Source organism: Salmo salar, chromosome ssa23 (genome assembly GCF_905237065.1).
Source record: "Salmo salar chromosome ssa23, Ssal_v3.1, whole genome shotgun sequence".
NCBI classification, from domain to species: domain Eukaryota; kingdom Metazoa; phylum Chordata; class Actinopteri; order Salmoniformes; family Salmonidae; genus Salmo; species Salmo salar.
This window is the reverse complement of record NC_059464.1, coordinates 6,305,341-6,328,373: the sequence shown is the minus strand read 5'-3', so window position 1 is coordinate 6,328,373 and position 23,033 is coordinate 6,305,341. Positions and strand designations below refer to the sequence as shown.

Below are 23,033 nucleotides of genomic sequence, written 5' to 3'. Positions count from 1 at the left end.
CAGCCTCCAATATTTAACAATAATGCCTTGCGATCTGGAGGATGGCCTTTCACATCGCCTCAATGGTCCAAATGTGGCATCCGTACCCTTTGCGATATCATGGATAGTAATGGTTTGAGGATATTCCAAGATCTGAAAGAAGCATTTATTTATATTAGCAGGTAACTCTTTTTTTCTTTATCTCCAACTTAGGTCAGCTGTGCTGGTTTATGGTGTTCCATGGGAAACCCAGTTGTCGATTCATCCAATGATGGAATTTGTAAACAGATTATCTGGTCTCATGAAAGGACTAATCTCGGTAATATTTCAACAACTTTTGGAAAGCTCGCCATCAGAACGGTATGGCCCACAGATCTAAATGTAACTGAATCATCCTTTAACTGGACCAGAATATGGAAAAATTACGATGAAGATGTGTGAAGAGGGGGGCTAGGAGGGATGGGAAACATGGTTTCCGGTAGAGGAGGGAGAATGCAGGCAGGTGGATGGGGACTGAGAGGGTTGGGGGGAATGGGTTTGGGAGAGGGAGTTTTTTAAATGCATTTTCCCTTCATACAGAATATTACTTAAACTGCTGATGCTGTTCTTTGTCTTTGTATGCACTTCTCAGATTTCTTTGTTTGAGTGGTAGCCCACATGTACAGGAAGGTGGTACCTGTAAACACATTCGGAAAAATTGACAAACAAAAAAAAATTGAAAATAAATGTTAAGAGTTTTGTACTAAACCACACTGGTGTGGGTTACATAGCCTGATGTGAATTCCTGTGCTTTGTTTAAGCTGACACCAGTAAGAGTAGCTGCTGCTTCTGCAAAAGCTAAATGGGGATACAAATAAATAAACAGACAGAGACGAGGAGAGGAGTGTTAATGGAAGTACACGTACCAGACCTCCAGGACCATCTCTAAGTACACATTGGTTGCCTGTCAAAACAACACAAAGACGCTGTGGTTGTTGTAGAAGAGAAAAAATTGATTAATCTGTCAACAGCCTGGGATAAAACTAAACAACAAATGAATCTGTCAACAGCAAAACACCCTGGGATACAGTACAACATCCAGAAGGAGAGGGGATGAGAAATACTGTAGGAGGATGAGGGTAATGAGAGGAGAGAAGGGGAGAGCGATGCAGGTAGGTAAGCTACAGTAAGGAAAAGGAAGAGTGGATGAAGAGGGATAGATAGAGGGTGAGAGAAGAGAAAAGAGGGATATTCAGTAAGAGGTAGGAGAAGAGAGGAAAAGCTCACTGCCATAGATGAGTCAACATCACTCAACAGACAATTATATTTGTGTGAGCTAATGTCTTTCAGGCACACTCTTTCCTTCAGGATACTCTACAGACAGACAGTGAAAGTATAGAGGTCTTACTTTGCCGATGAGGAAAGGCACTGTCTCTGTGTGGCCAGTTTTCAACATCTTGGAGATGTTGTACGATGCAGTCCCAAGCTTTTCGTCCATCACGTAATTGGCGTCCATTAATGTTATCTGATTGAGTACAGCACCAACCAACAAGCTTAAAACCTCTTTGGGATAGGGGGCAGTATTTTCACGTCCGGATGAAAAGCATGCCCAAAGTAAACTGCCTGCTACTCAGGCCCAGAAGCTATGATATGCATATAATTGGTCGATTTGGATATAAAACACTCTAAAGTTTCTAAAACTGTTAACATAATGTCTGTGAGTATAACATAACTTATTTGGCAGGTGAAACCCCGAGGACAAACCATCCAGGACATCATTTTTTTTTTTTGTTGTTGAGTGCACTGTTTTCTATTGGTTTTCTATGGGAAACTAGATTTATGAGGCACCTGATTGCAGTTCCTATGACTTCCACAAGATGTCAACAGTCTTGAGAAATTGGTTGATTTTATCCGCTATTGAACACAGTATATTCCGTCTTAAATTTGATCGATTATTTACGTTTTAGGATACCTAAAGTTGGATTAGGAAAGTTGTTTGAAATGTTTGGACCAAGTTTACAGGTAACTTATTAGATCATTTGTAGTCATGTTGGGCGAGTTGGAACCGGTGTTTTTCTGAATCAAATGCGCCAAATAAATGGGCATTTTGGGGATATAAAAAAAATAGTTTATTGAAAAAAAAGGACCATTTGTGATGTTTCTGAGACATATTGGAGTGCCAACAGAAGAAGATCTTCAAAGGTAAGGCATGAATTATATCGTTATTTCTGACTTTCGTGTCGCACCTGCTTTGTTGAAATATGATTTTCATGTGTTTGTATGATGGGGTGCTGTCCTCAGATAATCGATTTAATCTGGTTATTACTACTGCCCAGAAACTAGAATATGCATATAATTATTGGCTTTGGGTAGAAAACACCCTAAAGTTTCTAAAACTGTTTGAATGGTGTCTGTGAGTATAACAGAACTCATATGGCAGGCAAAAACCTGAGAAGATTCTGTACAGGAAGTGCCCTCTCTGACCATTCCTTGGGCTTCTTGACTCTTTTTATTGAAAACTTAGGATCTTTGCTGTAACGTGACACTTCCTACGGCTCCCATAGGCTCTCAGAACCCGGGAAAAAGCTGAACGACGTCTTTGCAGCCCCTGGCTGAAAAACATTTGGTAAGTGGTCTATCAGAGGACAATGAGACTGAGGCGCGTGCACGAGGCGACCCCATGTTTTTATTTTCTCTCTTTGTACTAAAACACGGTTTCCCGGTCGGAATATTATCGCTTTTTTTACGAGAAAAATGGCATAAACATTGATTTTAAACAGCGGTTGACATGCTTCGAAGTACGGTAATGGAATATTTAGAATTTTTTTGTCACGAAACGCGTCGGGCGCGTCACCCTTCTTTACCCTTTCGGATAGTGTCTTGAACGCACGAACAAAATGCCGCTATATGGATATAACTATGGATTATTTTGAACCAAACCAACATTTGTTATTGAAGTAGAAGTCCTGGGATTGCATTCTGACGAAGAACAGCAAAGGTAATAACATTTTTCTTATAGTAAATCTGACTTTGGTGGGTGTCTAAATAGCTAGCCCTGTGATGCCGGGCTATCTACTCAGAATATTGCAAAATGTGCTTTCACCGAAAAGCTATTTTAAAATCGGACATAGCGAGTGCATAGAGGAGGTCTGTATCTATAATTCTTAAAATAATTGTTATGTTTTTTGTGAACGTTTATCGTGAGTAATTTAGTAAATTCACCGGAAGTTTGCGGGGGGGTATGCTAGTTCTGAACGTCACATGCTAATGTAAAAAGCTGGTTTTTGATAGAAATATGAACTTGATTGAACAAAACATGCATGTATTGTATAACATAATGTCCTAGGATTATCATCTGATGAAGATCATCAAAGGTTAGTGCTGCATTTAGCTGTGGTTTGGGTTTATGTGACATTATATGCTAGCTTGAAAAATGGGTGTCTGATTATTTCTGGCTGGGTACTCTGCTGACATAATCTAATGTTTTGCTTTCGTTGTAAAGCCTTTTTGAAATCGGACAGTGTGGTTAGATTAACGAGAGTCTTGTCTTTAAAATGGTGTAAAATAGTCATATGTTTGAAAAATTGAAGTTTTTGCATTTCTAAGGTATTTGAATAACGCACCACAGGATTCCACTGGCTGTTACGTAGGTGGGACGGAATCGTCCCACTGGCCCTAGAGAGGTTAAGCTTTATTTTGGGGTATTGCACTTGTGATTTTCTTAAAGTTAAATATTTCTAATAATTTAATTTGAATTTCGCGCTCTGCAATTTCACCGGATGTTGTCGAAACGTTCGGCTAGCGGAACGTCTAGCCGTAACAGGTTTTAAGGCTTCAGCTTCCACATCTTGACCTGACTGGGAGTTCAGTTGATTTGACTTAAATTAAACTGTGCTGAACTTAGTTGAACTGACATGGTTCCATCTCTCACCTCTAGAACATTATCCTGGTTTGGGTCCAGTATGAAGTCAAAGGTCTCATTCCATTCTGGGTGGATGTCGTTGTCTATGTGCCTCGTTCGTTTCCTGCTCTCAGGGGTGGTGGGAATGAACAGCTCCACATAGGGGTCAGGAGTGTCCACTGCAGACACAAACACACGAATGCATGCGTTACATACAGTACATACATTTACATACAAGCTAACATAGAAATAGAAAGAGTGATACAAACATACTGTACATATGTTCAATAAACACATAACAGATGAACACAACTACAATATTGTTATTACACAGCTATAAGTGCAAGTTAATATGAAGTGTTTGAATATTCTGGCAGGTCTTGAGTATTTGGAATAATTACATTTCACGACACAATATAAATGATTTGCTTTTACATACTGAAGTGACAACTCCCTGTGATATGTTTTTACGTTGGAGAATTTGTGATTGTTAATTAACATGTGAACTAGGAGCATGTGGAATAACAGGTGATGTCAGACTCACACAGGTCACCCAGTGCTCCCTTAGTGACATTCTTAGCTCGCAACACCGTCACTCTGAATTTGTGAGAGAACTGCTGCTCCACCTGCACACCAACAGAAACATAGTCTGTGAGCAAGGACACACTCACCACACATGCACAGATCTATTACACTTGAACTCCAACAACTGCCTAGAACTACTTAGGGACAGCGTGTACAATATTAACTGTGCTTATTGTCAAAACGTAAGCTTTGATACAATCATGTGATGCAAGAGGTGTCAAGGTGAGGTGTGAGTCCTACTCCTTTTCTTTAAGATTATCCGAGCTCCCTTACCCCAAATAAGGGGCAGCCGCTGGTCTTTTTTGTTGCTGTGTTATTGTTTTGCAGTCAATTGTAAACATAAGGTAAGATGGTGTAATTTTGTCTTATCACCATTCCTCTTGTAGTGAATCTGTAGATCTGCTAGTCTTCACTACAGTGTAACAGTGATGAGTGAGCAGCAGGCACAGACTTTCACTGGGATCTAGACTGCCATGGTGGGGCTATAGTACAGTGGCATAACTCAAGCCAATTCGGCGCCTTCTTCATTTAAAAATAGTTTTTATCTGTGTTTTCTTTATTGAAATAGAAAGTCACAAATGAGAAGAGCAGACAGCTAGGTAGAGTAATACATACACTGCTCAAAAAAATAAAGGGAACACTTAAACAACACATCCTAGATCTGAATGAAAGACAAAATCGTATTAAATACTTTTTTCTTTACATAGTTGAATGTGCTGACAACAAAATCACACAAAAATAATCAATGGAAATCCAATTTATCAACCCATGGAGGTCTGGATTTGGAGTCACACTCAAAATTAAAGTGGAAAACCACACTACAGGCTGATCCAACTTTGATGTAATGTCCTTAAAACAAGTCAAAATGGGGCTCAGTAGTGTGTGTGGCCTCCACGTGCCTGTATGACCTCCCTACAACGCCTGGGCATGCTCCTGATGAGGTGGCGGATGGTCTCCTGAGGGATCTCCTCCCAGACCTGGACTAAAGCATCCGCCAACTCCTGGACAGTCTGTGGTGCAACGTGGCGTTGGTGGATGGAGCGAGACATGATGTCCCAGATGTGCTCAATTGGATTCAGGTCTGGGGAACGGGCGGGCCAGTCCATAGCATCAATGCCTTCCTCTTGCAGGAACTGCTGACACACTCCAGCCACATGAGGTCTAGCATTGTCTTGCATTAGGAGGAACCCAGGGCCAACCGCACCAGCATATGGTCTCACAAGGGGTCTGAGGATCTCATCTCGGTACCTAATGGCAGTCAGGCTACCTCTGGCGAGCACATGGAGGGCTGTGCGGCCCCCCAAAGAAATGCCACCCCACACCAAGACTGACCCACTGCCAAACCGGTCATGCTGGAGGATGTTGCAGGCAGCAGAACGTTCTCCATGGCATCTCCAGACTCTGTCACGTCTGTCACGTGCTCAGTGTGAACCTCCTTTCATCTGTGAAGAGCACAGGGCGCCAGTGGCGAATTTGCCAATCTTGGTGTTCTCTGGCAAATGCCAAACGTCCTGCACGGTGTTGGGCTGTAAGCACAACCCCCACCTGTGGACGTCGGGCCCTCATACCACCCTCATGGAGTCTGTTTCTGACCGTTTGAGCAGACACATGCACATTTGGGGCCTGCTGGAGGTCATTTTGCAGGGCTCTGGCAGTGCTCCTCCTGCTCCTCCTTGCACAAAGGCGGAGGTAGCGGTCCTGCTGCTGGGTTGTTGCCCTCCTACGGCCTCCTCCACGTCTCCTGATGTACTGGCCTGTCTCCTGGTAGCGCCTCCATGCTCTGGACACTACGCTGACAGACACAGCAAACCTTCTTGCCACAGCTCGCATTGATGTGCCATCCTGGATGAGCTTCACTACCTGAGCCACTTGTGTGGGTTGTAGACTCCGTCTCATGCTACCACTAGAGTGAAAGCACCGCCGGCATTCAAAAGTGACCAAAACATCAGCCAGGAAGCATAGGAACTGAGAAGTGGTCTGTGGTCCCCACCTGCAGAACCACTCCTTTATTGGGGGTGTCTTGCTAATTGCCTATAATTTCCACCTGTTGTCTATTCCATTTGCACAACAGCATGTGAAATGTATTGTCAATCAGTGTTGCTTCCTAAGTGGACAGTTTGATTTCACAGAAGTGTGATTGACTTGGAGCTACATTGTGTTGTTTAAGTGTTCCTTTTATTTTTTTGAGCAGTGTATATGAAGGTGGAGGCAGTGTTTGAACCCATGCCCCACAAGAGACAATGTGTGGTTTTGAGTCAGCAGCACTACCACTAGACCAGACTCCAGCACCAGCAGGGCGTTTTCTTTATCCTACCATGATATATAGTATGCCTAGAGCTTCAATGATGAGAAACATGCAGTGCTGCCCACTAATGTGCTGATAGAGTGAGACAGGAAACAGAGAGGTTTTCAACTGAAGTTATACTGCTGTTTAATTCCTCAACAGGGTCTGAGCTTACACACAAGCCAAGGCAGTGGGTTCCCCCTGCCATAGACTTTAAATGCAAGTGGACATGTGTGGACTTACAATAATGTACTGGTAGGGGTCAATGGAAGACATTGTTGGCTGGTTGGTGTTACCCTCTTGTCCAGTCTCTGTCCAGTCTCCAGTGTCCTTGAACTCAGGAAGATCCTCCACTGGGTACCATCTACAGACTCTGGGGACACACAGAGCATCATAATGTAAGGCTGGGGTACTCAACTACTATTTGAGAAGGTCCAGAGACACAAATTTACTACGTGGCAAAGTTCCAGATGGATATCGTCCTATATTGGTGCTGTGGTACAGGATAGTAACAAACAGTCATCTATGACTTAGGAAACATGTTGCTATATAAAATGTACATTAAATACATTAAATGAGACTAAGAATTGGAATTAATTACAACTTATTTCAAATGTAAACATGTGCAACATTGCATCAACATTGCTGAAGAACAAAAGTGGTTGCATAATTGTCTATGCAAAAAGTGCACTATGAACCATTGTACATGGGCCTCAAATTATTATTTCAATTTTTTATCAAATAAAGTGTATGTTTTCTGGAGAACAAAGGAGAGTTGAACAAAAATAATAGTCTAAATGCACCGAATGTTACTGTGGGCCATGCGATATTCATATATAAGTCACTCTGGGCTCAATCAACCCATCTGAAGATCAATTTAGCTTCTTCTGAAAACTTTGTCACATTTGTGACCGAGAAGTAGTTTTGGATGAGCAACAGCAGTTGTCTTCCAACAGTGAAATCATCAAAGCGTGCCTTGAAGTTATCCATCAGCTTCTAAATGAAAGAACATGGTTGGGAACATCTTTATCTCCCTGCATTTGCACCAGAGAGATCATTCTTGAAAAGCTCCAATTTCTTCTGGAAAGTCCAGACTGCTGTTATGATATCACGCACTGTGTTGTCCCGTCCTTGCAGCTTAACATTCAGTTGATTAAGGTGTGATGTAATGTTTGCAAAAATGCAACTGTTTCCATCTTCTCCTCATCTTCCAAAAACTCCAAAAATTGAGTTGGCTTGTCACTCTTTTGCTCTGATAAGAAAGCTTTGATTTCCTCCATGAATGGCCCAAAAGCATTCCAAAACCCTGCCTTTGCTGAGCCCTCTGACATTGGTGTGCAGTAGTAAGTCATCAAAACTGGTATTGGCCATTGTCAGAATGCCTCGTAGCAGGCGGTGTTGTAGGGATGATGTTGCTGTCAAAAAGTTGACCAGTTTCATTATCGTTGGCATGACCTCAGAATACTATTGTCCCAGACTGGCACACAGGACAGATTGACGGATTATGCAGTGATATGAAGTCAGGTCAGGGTTGTCCACTTTCAAACGTGCAACCAGTCCCCTCCCTCTTCAAATCATGGTGATGTGGTGATGGAGACCACTGACTTCAGATCTATCCCCCTTTTTGTCAGCATCCCTTTGATGGCCTCAGGTACAGTATCAGTCAAATGTCTGGACACTCATTCCAGGGATTTTCTTTATTTTTACTACATTGTAGAATAATAGTGAAGACATCAAAAACTATGAAATAACACATATGGAATCATGTAGTAACCAAAAAATTGTTAAACAAATCTGAATATATTTTATATTTTTCAAATTAGCCATCCTTTGCCGTGATGACAGCTTTGCACACTCTTAACATTCTCTCAACTAGCTTAATGAGGCAGTCAGCTGGAATGCAATTCAATTAACAGGTGTGCCTTTGAGCCAATCACAAGGTAGGGGTGGTATACAGAAGAAGGCACTATTTGGTAAAAGACAAAGTCCATACTATGGCAAGAACAACTCAAATAAGCAAAGAGAAATGACAGTCCATCATTACTTTAAGACATGAATGTCAGTCAATGCTGAACATTTCAAGAACTTTGAACGTTTTTTCAAGTGCAGTCGCAAAAACCATCAAGCGCTATGATGAAACTGCCTCTCATGAGGACCGCCACAGGAAAGGGAAACCCATTGTTACCTCTACTGCAGAGGATGCTTCACAGAGTTCAAGTAACAGACACATCTCTACATCAACTGTTCAGAGGAGACTGCATGAATCAGGCCTTCATGGTTGAATTGCTGCAAAGAAACAGGACACCAATAATAAGAGACTTGCTTAGGCCAAGAAACACGAGCAATGGACATTAGATTGGTGGAAATCTGTCCTTTGGTCTGATGAGTCCAAATTTGAAATTTTTGGTTCCAACTGCCGTGTCTTTGTGAGATGCAGAGTAGGTGAACGGATGATCTCCGCATGTGTGATTCCCACCGTGAAGCATGGAGGAGGTGGTGTGATGGTGCTTTGCTGGTGACACTATCAGTGATTTATTTAGAATTCAAGGCACATTTAAACAGCATGGCTACCACAGCATTCTGCAGTGATACGCCATCCCATCTGGTTTGCGCTTAGTGGGACTATCATTTGTTTTTCAACAGGACAATGACCCAACACACCTCCAGGCTGTGTAAGGACTATTTGACTAAGAAGGAGAGTGATGGAGTGCTGCATCAGATGACCTGGCCTCCACAATCACCTGACCTCAACCCAATTGAGATGGTTTGGGATGAATTGGACCGCAGAGTAAAGGAAAAGCAGCCAACAAGTGTTCAGCATATGTGGGAACTCCTTCAAGACTGTTGGAAAATCATTCCAGGTGAAGCTGGTTGAGAGAATGAAAAGAGTGTGCAAAGCTGTCATCAAGGCAAAGGGTGGCTACTTTGAAGCATCTCAAATATAAAATATATTTACATTTGTTTAACACTTTTTTGGTCACTACATGATTCCATGTGTTATTTTATAGTTTTGATGTCTTCACTATTATTCTCCTATGTAGAAAATAGTACAAAATAAAGAAAAACCCTTGAATGAGAAGGTGTCCAAACTTTTGACTGGTACTGCATATCTTCTTCCCGTGTGTGTGCTTCTACATTTGTTAATCCCAACAGCTCCTCACAGAATTCCTCTGTTTCGTTATAAAATCTGACAAACACAAGAAGCTGGGCATTATCAGTGTTATTTGTTGATTCACCCAGAACTAATGAACTGCATACTGAATGGCCTCATGAAGTTGTGAAGTTAAATCTTCACTAATATTTCAGTTCTCCTCATTGCTGTGGAATCTGACAGTGGGATCTGTTTGATCTTTTCCCTGAGCTCATCTTTTTGTTTACCTCCAAGCAAGGTGTCAGCAAGTTTACACATTCATTCCATCTCAGTGTCTGAATTTTGAATTTTTTTCCCCCAAAACCGAAGCTATACTCAGTGAACACTCTATTGCACGTTCTTGGGCTTTCAGGGATTGACAAGGACTTTGTTGGACCTCTCATATTGGGATTTCAGTTGGTTAATCTTGTTTCTTCTCACCTCCGTGTTCAGGGGATACATCTGATCGAATTTGCTATACCTGGTGTCATAATGGCGCTTAACATTGGCACTTTTCATGAGAGCCTTGGACTCACTGCATATCAGGCACATTGGTTTTGTGCTAGTTGCGGCAGAATGAATAAATACTGTTCCGTCCACTCAACTTTGAATATACGGTTTTCAGAATCAACTTAAATTTGTTTTAACAAGCCATATTAACAAAGACACTGGTAACTAAGCTCATTCTATCTGTGATATTTACAGTTGAATCGCGGTCACATATTTCTGTTTCTTTCTGCCTGCTTGTCCCAAGGTTCAACGGAGGATATTTGGATTAATGTGATTGGGTAAGACACGGCCTCTTGTATTTGCATATAACCACACGAATGGATTAGACAAGCACTAGTAGTGGTGGGCGTTGCTTCGAGAGAGAGCGAGAACGAGAGGTTGCTGAGTTAAAGAGGCTGCTGAGCCGGGTAGTTTTTTTTAAAGATGTCTAAAAAATAATGTATTCATTTTTATATAACAAAATGCGACCCGGATTGACCCTTCTGAGTCTGGACCCCTGACCGCGGTCCGCCAGTTGAGTTTGGCTGATGTAAGGGATGGTGTTGTAGTATCGAGACTCTGGTGACGCACAGAGAATCATCATGTAAGGCAGTATTCAAACTTTTTCTGCGGGGAACCATTCTTTTCACAACAATTTCTTGTGACCCCACCCCGAATCTAATGACACAACATTAGAGTCGGTAAATGTATATTTTTACATCAACAAATAACCAAATAATCTCTTATCAAGATAAAAAGAAAACAGTAAATAAATGTACTCAATAAAATTGTAAATTTCAAATTATCTTACTTTTTTTTTTTTGCATATTGTTCCATACAGTAATCTGTACTCATACATTTTTGTAAAGAAAAAAAAAAAATGCTAGTATTTACTTTTATTTTGGTGACCCCACTGCAGTTCCACCGAAACCCCGACTTTGAATACCACTGATGTAAGGCACGGTGTGGTAGCATCTACAGACTGACAGTTAGTGAAAAAATGTATTTGTGCTGGTGTGTGAAACAGTTTATTTTTTACTTAACCTTTATTTAACTAGACAAGTCAGTTAAGAACAAATTCTTATTTACAATGACGGCCTACATCGGCCAAAGCTGGGCCAATTGTGCACCGCCCTATGGGACTCCCAATCACAGCCGTTTGTGGGACCTCACGATATGCCTCTAGCACTGAGATGCAGTGCCTTAGACCGCTGCGCTACTCGGGAGCCGGTCAGGTTTACTGTAACAGTGATGATGCAAATACTAAAATAATGCCTTGAAATAACTGTGTAACTGGTTAGCAACTACTGTAGTGAGTATAGGACCAGGGAGAGAGGAAGTGTGCTAAAGCCACAGGACTGAGATATGCCTGTGTGTGTGTGTGTGTGTGTGTGTGTGTGTGTGTGTGTGTGTGTGTGTGTGTGTGTGTGTGTGTGTGTGTGTGTGTGTGTGTGAGTGTGAGTGAGTGAGGCCTAAGTGACTCAGCGAAGTAAAAGATGCTACCACAGTCGAATAATGTTGTGTGTGTGTGTTACCGTGCGTGTGTGTCTCACAAGCTCAGTGTGGATAAAAGGCTTTCCTCAGTTCTCACTTGTTCAATAAAGCGTAGCAATTCTGTGAGCAGTTCATGCACGTATTGTGGGTGTGTGTGTTCACAGTGCTGGTCACGTAGTTTGAATGGATGGTCCAAGTTCTGAATGAGCTTGTTCGGTCTGCGACGTGGTGACCTGCATATGCACCATATTTCTGAATGATCCACAACGCAATAAGAGCTGAGTAGATTGGACAGGAACACAGACACAGCAGGGCCTGACGTTCTGCCACTGCTGAGTGGTCGTCTGGTTCTTTAGCTGCCAGGGATATTAAAGAAAGCAGTGCCAATGTGCTTAATAACTACTGGCATTATTATTGGATTAATGGAATGGAATAACAATGGTTAATCACATTTAAATGACAATATCATGACTGCATTTTTATGTTCCTAAGCACAAAACCATGGTCAGAGAATGTAGACCATTTCTCTCTATTTTAACAACATATTCCAAACTCCTTTCGCAGACATACTGGTAACTAACATGCAGTAATATGCCATGTTGGAACACTTGTGTTATTATGTTAAGGTATCACTCTGCTCATAGAGAGTGGCGGGAGACAATAGCATTTAACTAACCTAAATGCCTTGACTTTGATCCAAATGAAAGTCAATAACAAAAATAAAGATAAAATAATAACATTTTACATGGCCAGTAGGGCAGAGAATTGCCAGGGACCTCAAGATACGATATTATCACGATACTTTGCTGCCGATACAATATGTATTACGATTCTCACGATTCTATATTTATTGCGATACGATGTTCCAAACCTATTGTTCACCATATGTCTGCTGCAGAGGGAAAAGAGAGAGCCTTGAGAAAACAAGTTTTGATCAGTCATGGAAATAAGAGCTGAAAACAAATTGCTTCCCTATGTAAAAAGAATATAGAGAACAACCTATGAAGGAAAAGTACTGGAGTTTTGGTGGAGGTACAGCCAACTAGCTCAGAAATAATATTTAGATATTGTCAAAAAATAATATCCTGATATGTAACCGTATCGAGCTTCAACTTTCAAATAATTTCTTAGGAGTTTTCCGGACCTCACTAAAACTCAAACTCTGGTTACGGCCCTGAACTTAACATGCAGTGCACAGAGCTACTGTCTTCTAGCACTCATTGCTAGGTTAGCCATGTCCCACTGGGCACACCACGTAATTTCAACGTGGACATTTTGTTAATATTTGGTTGCGACGTTGTTCAACGAGATTATTCACCCACTCAAAAAGAACCAGAAGTCTGTTGAATTCCCAATGTGTTATCACTATACTTCAACCATCTAAAAGCACAACCAATGGAAAAGCAATGACTGATTTTGGGTTTAGTCATCTAAATGCGTCATCACTGCACTTTCAATCATTTCAAAGCACAAAGTTCAAATGGGAATACAATATCAGATATTTTGTATTTATTAAACAACTTCATTTGTTATCACTGTGCATCATTAAATACCACTACCAAATTACAAGGACTGCAGTTGAGATTACATTAGAAGTACACAGTGCAAGTGATCAATGCTGTTCAAGATTCTGCATAGATTATTATAGCAATTGTGAAGATCTACACAGACCTGCGACCTTTGCATGCTATCTTGAACATGCACGGTTTATATGATTACATAAGAAGCCATTTATAGGCTAACCTCAAAATGTGGCTATGGATGTGTTACTCAATTTAACACAACCAAATATCAGCATTTGAAGGAGATGTACTGTATCCTTTGTGCCACTGACTTAGTCTGGCTTTAATTCCAGTTTGTCTACAAATGAATAATTTATATGTTGGATTCACATTTCCATCTCAACCAAAAATCTAAGCTAAACAATAGGACTAAATCGAATCAAACTTTAAATACACTTTAAATAAAGTTTGATTTGATTTAGTCCTATACTTTAACTTAGATTTTTGGTTGAGATGGAGACGTGAATCAAACATATTAATGATAACATAGAAGATTACATTTGAAACTTGAAACCCTAGGCCTAAATATGTATTGTCTATTTTTAGTTGAACCCTGGGTTGAATTGAAACAATAGCTGTTGATGACTTTTCAAATGCTATTAAGGCCTATATAGTATCATTGATGATACAGTATGAGACTTATATGGGTACATTTAATTTGCTCTGTTAAACCTACCCTTTGGAATGACTGATAGCAACAGTGAATGTCCTGTATTTAGTTAAGAGATCTCAATAATCATTCTCACGATAGCACATTGGTAGTAGTTAGTGACAAATATCAAAGCTAAACTGGGCTTGGTTAAAATCATCAAAGGGAGACCAAATGAATAGCTGTAGATAGATCCGCTCTAGTAGGAGGTGCTGCCCAGCCTATATTTTATTTTCGACAAGTGGATATAACATTTAAGATCTGACGTTGTTTCAAAGGTACATTCAACATATTTCATACAAGGTTTGTCTATGTTGAATCCAAGATGGCGTAGCAGTCAGACGTGTGTTTGTCTTGTCCCGTCTTGTCCCATGTAAATAGTCAGTTTCGGTGTTTTTTTCGTATATATTTTAATCTCACTTCCCACCTACAATCTAAATATACTTTCCTGCAACCCGCCTCACCCAATGTGGTACAGATCTGCTACAGATCTGCTATTTTTATACGTGATAACTGGAACCTCCATCAGAAGCTAGCCAGCTAACTAGCTAGTAGTCACTGTTAGCCACGTCTAGCGGTCTTTATCTTTAGCTCGGACACTAGCCAGCTTTAGCTCGGACAATGCCAGTCTGCACAGCACGATATCAACCCAGAGCATATAGGACTGCTTTTCTCCACCACATCACCGGATTCCTGCCGCAAGCTCTGGGCCATTACACCAGATCATTGCAGCTAGCTAGCTGCAACCGAGTGGCCACTGCTGGCTAACTCCTCTGTCCCAAAGCAAGCACCAGTCAGCCTTGAGCTAGCCTCGAGCTAGGCCCATCTGCCGGCTAGCCGAAGCGGTATACCCGCTAATTCGTGGGCTACAACACCTCTTTCGCCAATTGGCCTGGACCCTTTATTGCCAACATGGAGCCCTGCCAATCCATCATGACTGGTCTGCTGACGTAATCGTCCGATGTGGTTTCAACTGGCTTTTCCGTTGCGATGTTGCCGAAGACCCATCTGCTAGCCCCAGCCCGCTAGCTTTCTGAACGCTGTGCCTCCCGTACGCCTAGCATAAGAGCGACTACCGAACAGCACCCTGACTCACCTATTGCTGTTCATTGGACCCTATGATCACTCGGCTACACATGCCTCTCTCTAATATCAATATGCCTTGTCTACTGCTGTTTTGTGTTAGTTAGTACTGTTTTATTTCACTGTAGAGCCCCTCGTCGAGGTCAACATCTTTGCTAGGTAAAGTCCCCCCTTATCTCAGCTCACTGGTCACCATAGCAACACCCACCCATAGCCCTCGCTCCAGCAGGATATATCACTGGTCATCCCCAAAGCCAACACCTGCTTTGGCCGCCTTTCCTTACAGTTCTCTGCTGCCAATGACTGGAACGAATTGCAAAAATCACTGAAGCTGGAGACATATCTCCCTCACTAACTTTAAGCATCAGCTGTCAGAGCAGCTTACCGATCACTGTACTTGTACACATCCCATCTGTAAATAGCACACCCAACTACCTCATCCCCATACTGATATTTATTTTTTTGCTCTTTTTCACCCCAGTACTTGCACATCATCATCTGCACATCTATCACTCCAGTGTTAATGCTAAATAAAATTGTAAATATTTCACCACTATGGCCTATTTATTGCCTTACCTCCCTAAACTTACTACATTTGCACACACTATACATAGATTTTTCTATTGTGTTATTGACCGTACGTTTGTTTATCCCATGTGTAACTCTGTGTTGTTTTTTTTCGCACTGTTTGCTTTATCCTGGCCAGGTCGTAGTTGTAAATGAGAACTTGTTCTCAACTGGCCTACCTGGTTAAATAAAGGTGAAATAAAAAATAAATAAATGTTGAAAATTGGTTACAGTGATGACATATTCCTGTGGTTGAAAGTTCACCCTCAACAACAGTTTACATTGATGACTTTTTTCAAATCCAATGTATTTTCCATGTAGATTCCTTGTCACAATACGTTGACAAATGATGTTCAAACAATGTTGATTCAACCAGTTTGTGCCCAGTGGCGTTAACCTAGTCTGCTAGGTTGGTAACATCTTGTTAAGGATGCTGCGCATAACTAATCAATCCCAGATAGATCATACATCACTACATCTCCCCTTTACTGAGATAAATCAAAACTTGTAACATGTATTTTTTATAGTGATGCACCGATATGATTTTTTTGGCCGATACCCGATATTTTCCTTGCCAAAAAACCCGAAAGTCCCATAGGTTGGCGCACAATTGGTCCAGTGTCGTCCGCCACACACACACACACACACACACACCACACTGACCAAAAATGCATTTTTGGAGCATTTACGAATGTCCCCATTACCAGTGAAACATAATCAAAACCTATTTCTTTCACTTACATGCTGTGCTGTTTCGTTGTTCAGTCATTTCATTCTCAACCAGGACTTCTTTGGAACGCCGTTTTGGTCTTTGCATGTCAAAAAAAGATACACGTCAAATAACACTTTTTGACACGTCAAATAAGCTTGTTGACCAATCAGGACCTGAATATGACTGCACATCACATAATAATTTAAAGAATTCATAAATGTTTTAAGATATTAGACATTGATTACACTATCACTCGGATTTCATACGTCACAACGATACATTGATACGTATGCTATGATGCTGGTAAAGTTGTCTCGCGCACCTACAGTGCAGGTCATAAACAAAAGATAGCGAGCTCATGGATGCAAACAATGTTCTTACCCAAAAACATAGCAAAATGACATCTGTTTCAGTAGCTATTGTTAGCTAGCTAACTATATAGCTAGGTGTCATCTAAAATAACCCTAATTTATAAAACAGCTCTTATTTTAATAACCTGTTTGGGATAGGGGGCAGTATTTTCACGGCTGGATAAAAAAACGCACCCGATTTAATCTGGTTACTACTCCTGCCCAGAAACTAGAATATGCATATAATTAGTAGATTTGGATAGAAAACACTAACGTTTCTAAAACTGTTTGAATGGTGTCTGTGAGTATAACAGAACTCATATGGCAGGCCAAAACCTGAGAAGATTCCATACAGGAAGTGCCCTGTCTGACAATTTGTTCTCCTTCTGTGGCATCTCTATCGAAAATACAGCATCTGTGCTGTAACGTGACATTTTCTAAGGCTTCCATTGGCTCTCAGAAGGCGCCAGAACGTGGAATGGGGTGTCTGCAGTCTCTGGGCGAAAAACAACAGGAGTTTTTGTGAGTGGTCAGGCTGAGAACAGTGACACTGGAGATGCGCATCCATGAGACAACTCCATTTTGTTCTTTCAGCCTTTGAATGAATACAACGTCGCCCGGTTGGAATATTATCGCTATTTTACGAGAAAAATAGCAGAAAAATTGATTTTAAACAGCGTGACATGCTTCTAAGTACGGTAATGGAATATTTTGAATTTTTTTGTCACGAAATGCGCTCGCGCGTCACCCTTCGGATTGTGACCTGAACGCACGAACAAAACGGAGCTGTTTGGATATAACTATGGATTATTTGGAACCAAAACAACATTTGTTGTTGTAGTAGAAGTCCTGGGAGTGCATTCTGACGAAGAACAGCAAAGGTAATCCAATTTTTCTTATAGTAAATCTGAGTTTGGTGAGGGCCAAACTTGGTGGGTGTCAAATTAGCTAGCCATGATGGCCGGGCTATGTACTCAGAATATTGCAAAATGTGCTTTTGCCGAAAAGCTATTTTAAAATCTGACACCGCGATTGCATAAAGGAGTTCTGTATCTATAATTCCCTCTTGAGCATCTGATCCCGTTAGCGGGATCAAAATCCAGCGAAAAATCATATCGCCAATTAGCATTAAAAAAATATCATAATTTTTTTTAAAAATAAAAAATATATATATTTTTTTTTTATAGATACACCTCTCCTGAATCGACCCACGTCGTCCGATTTCAAAAAGGTTTTACAGGAAAAGCAAATCATTAGATTATATTAGATGAGTCCATCGTAAAAAGCAGCTTCATAGCCATTTTCCGACCAACCACTTGCATCACATATAATCAATAAACAGCTAAATGTAGCACTAACCTTTTACAAACTTCATCAGATGGCACCCCTAGGACATCATGTTATACAATGCATGCATTCTTTTGTTCAATAAAGGTCATATTTATATATAAAAACAGCATTTTACATCTCTGTCTGACGTTGACTACCTAATTTCCCCTCAAAAGCGTCCCGGTAAACAATGCTACGTTTCAATAAATTGCTATACTATAACGATTTTTTAAATGTATATTGTCAATCTAACATTTATAGATGAATATCTCTTGAGAACACCCGTCATACCAGATTTTAAATTAACTTTACTGGGTAATCACACTTTGCGATAAAAGGAGATGCGATACTCAGAAAATGAGCTAATATACAGTGCTCGGCGCCATCTTGGACGCAACACCATGAACCATCTCATCTTCTATAATATTGTCAATAATCGCCTACCTTTAGTTGTCTTCATCAGAAAGCATCCCAGGTCCACAACAGATGTATTTTCGGTCAAAAAGTCCATACTTCACGTTCCATTAGCCTGATGTTGGTAGCGCGTCCTATGGCTCTCTCCAAGCGCAGCTCTGAAGTTCATAATGAAAGCAATCCTCGCGCATGTAGGTTCGTTCAAACATGTCAAACGTTGTATAAAATAAATCTTCAGGGCCTCTAACACCAAGAGAGCCAATAAGATTCGAGGGGGATGATGTCATGGCCTTTAAAACCGTTTCCAAAGGTGGGGGCAGACATGGCCGCCGGCGTCATAATGGTGATGGCCCATCCCCTGTGACCAATTTCAAACTTGTGTCATTCACTGAGTTTTGACTCTATAAGGCTCAAACCACTGTGAAAGGACTGGCGACATCTAGTGGAAGCAATAGGAAGTGCTCACTGAACCATGGTTAACGGTGTGATTAATAAGGAAAGATGAGAAGTCAAGTCCACAATTCAGAATTCCACTTCTTGTTTCAATCGGTCTCGGGGTTTTGACTGCCATTTGAGTTCTGTTATACTCACAGACACCATTCAAACAGTTTTAGAAACTTTAGAGTGTTTTCTATCCATATATAATAAGTATATGCATGCCCTATCTTCTGAGTTTGATTAGTAGGCCGTTGAAAATGGGAACGATTTTTTTTCAAAATGCGCTGTGGCGCCCCCTATCCTAGGGTATCCTCAAGAGGTTAAAATAATTATGTTTTTGTCAACGTTTATCGTGCGTAATTTAGTAAATTCACCGGAAGTTTGCGGTGGGTATGCTAGTTCTGAACATCACATGCTAATGTAAAAAGCTGGTTTTTGATATAAATATGAACTTGATTGAACAAAACATGCATGTATTGTATAACATAATGTCCTAGGAGTGTCATCTGATGAAGATCAAAGGTTAGTGCTGCATTTAACTGTGGTTTTGGTTTTTGTGACATATATGCTTGCTTTGAAAATGGCTGTCTGATTATTTTTGGCAGGGTACTCTCCTGACCTAATCTAATGTTTTGTTTTCACTGTAAAGCCTTTTTGAAATCGGACAGTGTGGTTAGATTAACGAGAGTCTTGTCTTTAAAATGGTGTAAAATAGTTGATTGTTTGAGAAAACTGAATTGTGGTATTTTAGTTGGTTTTGTATTTCGCGCCGTGCGATGCCATTGGCTGTTGGCTAGGGGTTCCGTAGCGGAACGTCTGTCCTTAACAGGTTAACAAGACATTTGTGGAGTGGTTGAAAAACGAGTTTTAATGTCTCCAACTTAAGTTTATGTAAGCTTCCGACTTCAACTGTAAATATGTATGTAATTCATCCGGAAATTCTGGAGTTCTATAAAAATATAGCAACTATAGTCTGATTGTCAACCCAAAATGTATGTCAGTCACTGGATTAGGTCACATAACATAATATCTTGTGTCATGCATTCCTGCTTGGGACATGTTAGATTAAACTATTTATTTATTGAATACCACAGTAGTATATTTATTACACTTCTTAATAAAGCCCTATGAATGACTTCATAAGATGATTACTGACCAAATCATAGGCTGGTGCCACCAACTGTAAAAGTTAGTGGCACCAGTGACACAAGGGGAACATTTTATTCTGATTCAGAGGAACACATACGACAGGCACCAATTTGCAATATAGCCTAAGTAGTTAGCTTAGCTTTTATAAGGTAAAAGGCTTAAAGTGGAACTGACAGCGTTTTAACAACTTTGCACATATGAAACAGACAATCATAATATCTGTCACGCCCTGATCTGTCTCACCTGTCACTGTGATTGTCTCCACCCCCTCCAGCTGTCGCTTATTTTCCCCTGTGTATTTACCCCTGTGTTTCCTGTCTCTCTGTGCCAGTTCATCTTGTATGTTTCCAAATCAACCAGCGGTTTTCCCATTCTCCTGTTTTTTGCTGTTCTCCTTTTTCTAGTCCTCCCGGATTTGACCCTTGCGTGTCTCTGGACTCTGTACCCACCTGCCTTGACCATTCTGCCTGTCTGCCATGCTATACCTCCTGGACTCTGACCTGGTTTTGACCTTTTGCCTGTCCACGACCATTCTCTTGTCTACTCCTTTTAGATTAATAAACATTGTAAGACTCCAACCATCTGCCTCCTGTGTCTGCATCTGGGTCTCGCCTTGTGTCACGATAATATCAGTGAAAATATAAAATTCCTAGTTTATGCTACAAAACCAGCCTTACTGTATAAGAGGTTTTGAAAATATAACCTATTTTAATCAAAATTCCATGACATATGAGCAGTAGCCTGGCTGGCTACTCAACTACAAGACATTTTTCAACCGCACCGGTGATCCATGCAGTGCATAAAAAGAAAAACCTGTTTTAAGTTTAAAAGTTACAACAACCTATGTTTTTGTTATTTGGAGATAGGAAATACTTTTTGATTAGGGTTTCACCATACTATGCACATCTGTAAGCATAGCAGCAAAGGCTGGACAAAAATGTATCTCTTTTGTTTTAATATGTTAAAATGCTTTATACAGCATCTTATGTACATAAATGGACATTATAAAGGGCCATATTATTTTCTAATAAAACAATTAAAACAGTTTGGGTCGTTTGGGTATGGGTAGCTAGCTATGCTGAACTTGAATGATTGTTATCCACAGTTAGCATTTATTTTAGTTGTCAATCAAATGTATTTGGTAGGCAGGCAAGTTCCCATTCAATTGTCAAAATGTGGGTTGGGACAAGCATGCATTGGAAGGCAAGCTGCAGAAGGATGAGCAGGCTTCTATTCCTCATTGTTTATTAGTGCAATTTTGAAGGCCAATGGGCTGAAAACATTTGAGAGCGTTTATCTAGTGTTCTCTCATTACATTTTAGCTCATCTCGCTCTGGCTAGCATTAGTTGTTGATCTTGTTGATGTGCATAGGAAACTGAGGGAGAGAGCCTACCTTTTCATGGTTGTTTGATCAATAGGTCTATGAATTACCTAAATGAAAGGGGACTCCAGTGGTATTTACATATTTGCAGAAATCCATTCAGGTGTATTTTGAGGCTTTTGGCGAACGCGTTCTAATTATCTAAAGTCGTGGTGGTGCTACTGCCTGTAAACACAGCCCAGTTCAAAGTGAATGATGGTAGGCCCCTGTGGCAAATGTCTTATTTGCATATAGGCCTACTGTAGCTCTGATTGGCTATGGCGCACCGGTCTTCGTAGACACAGGTCCTGGACAAGAGATGTTTTTATTAGGTTTTATTTACTTCAGTGTCTATTAATTGTCCAAACGCACAGCCGTTTTCCCACTCTACAGTATTGTTATAGAATTTCGACAAACGCCTTAGCATACATCTTTCCAAAACATTCTATGAATTTATGGTAATGTGAAAATGACGATATCTAAGCGCTCGCTTGTCAGAAAAACAAGAAAAAAAAGGTGTCATATTCTTCCTGGGGGTGTATATGAACAGATTTCAATAATATTTCATGTTGCTAAAACGCTGTCAGTTCCACTTTAAGCAGACAGGCAGACAGACAGCGAACAAGAATAAGCACAGAGTGAAGGCAAACAAAATGGCTAGAGCTATAGTTATAATGGTATCTCCTGTGGTATTTTTACATAATTGTAAATGTGACAAGATAAGCTGTCATCTTGAATTGCTTTGTTTTCTCAATTATTTTTCACTGCCGTATGAACGTATGTTTATATATACACAACATGTTAAGTGTTGGTCCCATGTTTCATGAGCTGAAATAGAAGATCCCAGAAATTCTCCATATGCACAAAAAAGTTATTTCTCTGAAATTTTGTTCACACATTTGTTTACGTCCCTGTTAGTAAGGATTTCTCCTTTGCCAAGACAATAAATCCACCTGACAAGTGTGGCTTATCAAGAAGCTGAGTAGACAGCATGATCATTACACAGGTGCACCTTGTGCTGTGGACAATAAAAGGCCACTCAAATGTGCAGTTTTGTCACACAACAAAATGCCACAGATGGCTCAAGTTGAGGGAGCGTGCAAATGGCTGACTGCAGGAAACAGCTCTACCAAAGCTGTTGCCAGAGAATTTAATGTTAATTTCTCTACCATAAGCCGCCTCCAGCGTCATTTTAGAGAATTTGGCAGTACCTCCAACCAGCCTCACAACCGCAGACCACATGTATGGCGTCGTGTGGGCGAGCAGTTTGCTGATGTCAATGTTGTGAACAGAGTGCTCCATGGTGACGGTAAGCTTATGGTATGGGCAGGCATAAGCTACGGACAACGAACACAATTGCATTGTATCGATGGCAATTTGAATGCACAGAGATACCGTGACGAGATCCTGAGGCCCATTGTCATGCCCTTCATCCGCCGCCATCACCTCATGTTTCAGCATGATAATGCACGGGCCAGTGTCGCAAGGATCTGTACACAATTATTGGAAGCTGAAAATGTCCCAGTTCTTCCATGACCTGCCTACTCACCAGACACCAGTTCTTGATCGATGTGTATG

At 40.8% G+C, this 23,033-nt stretch overlaps 1 protein-coding gene across 1 annotated transcript in view; it reads right to left on the bottom strand.

Moving 5' to 3' along the window:
* LOC106583972 (cytosolic phospholipase A2) overlaps nt 1-23,033 on the bottom strand; it is a 69,054-nt gene that overhangs the window by 35,020 nt on the left and 11,001 nt on the right. Inside the window, exons 2-6 of the mRNA XM_014168697.2 lie at nt 6,972-7,101; nt 4,404-4,485; nt 3,890-4,038; nt 1,367-1,483; nt 885-922 (exon numbers count right to left, since the gene is read on the bottom strand). Coding sequence (XP_014024172.1) covers nt 885-922; nt 1,367-1,483; nt 3,890-4,038; nt 4,404-4,485; nt 6,972-7,004 — 419 coding nt within the window. The 5' untranslated portion in view covers nt 7,005-7,101. The remainder of the gene's footprint in view (nt 1-884; nt 923-1,366; nt 1,484-3,889; nt 4,039-4,403; nt 4,486-6,971; nt 7,102-23,033) is intronic.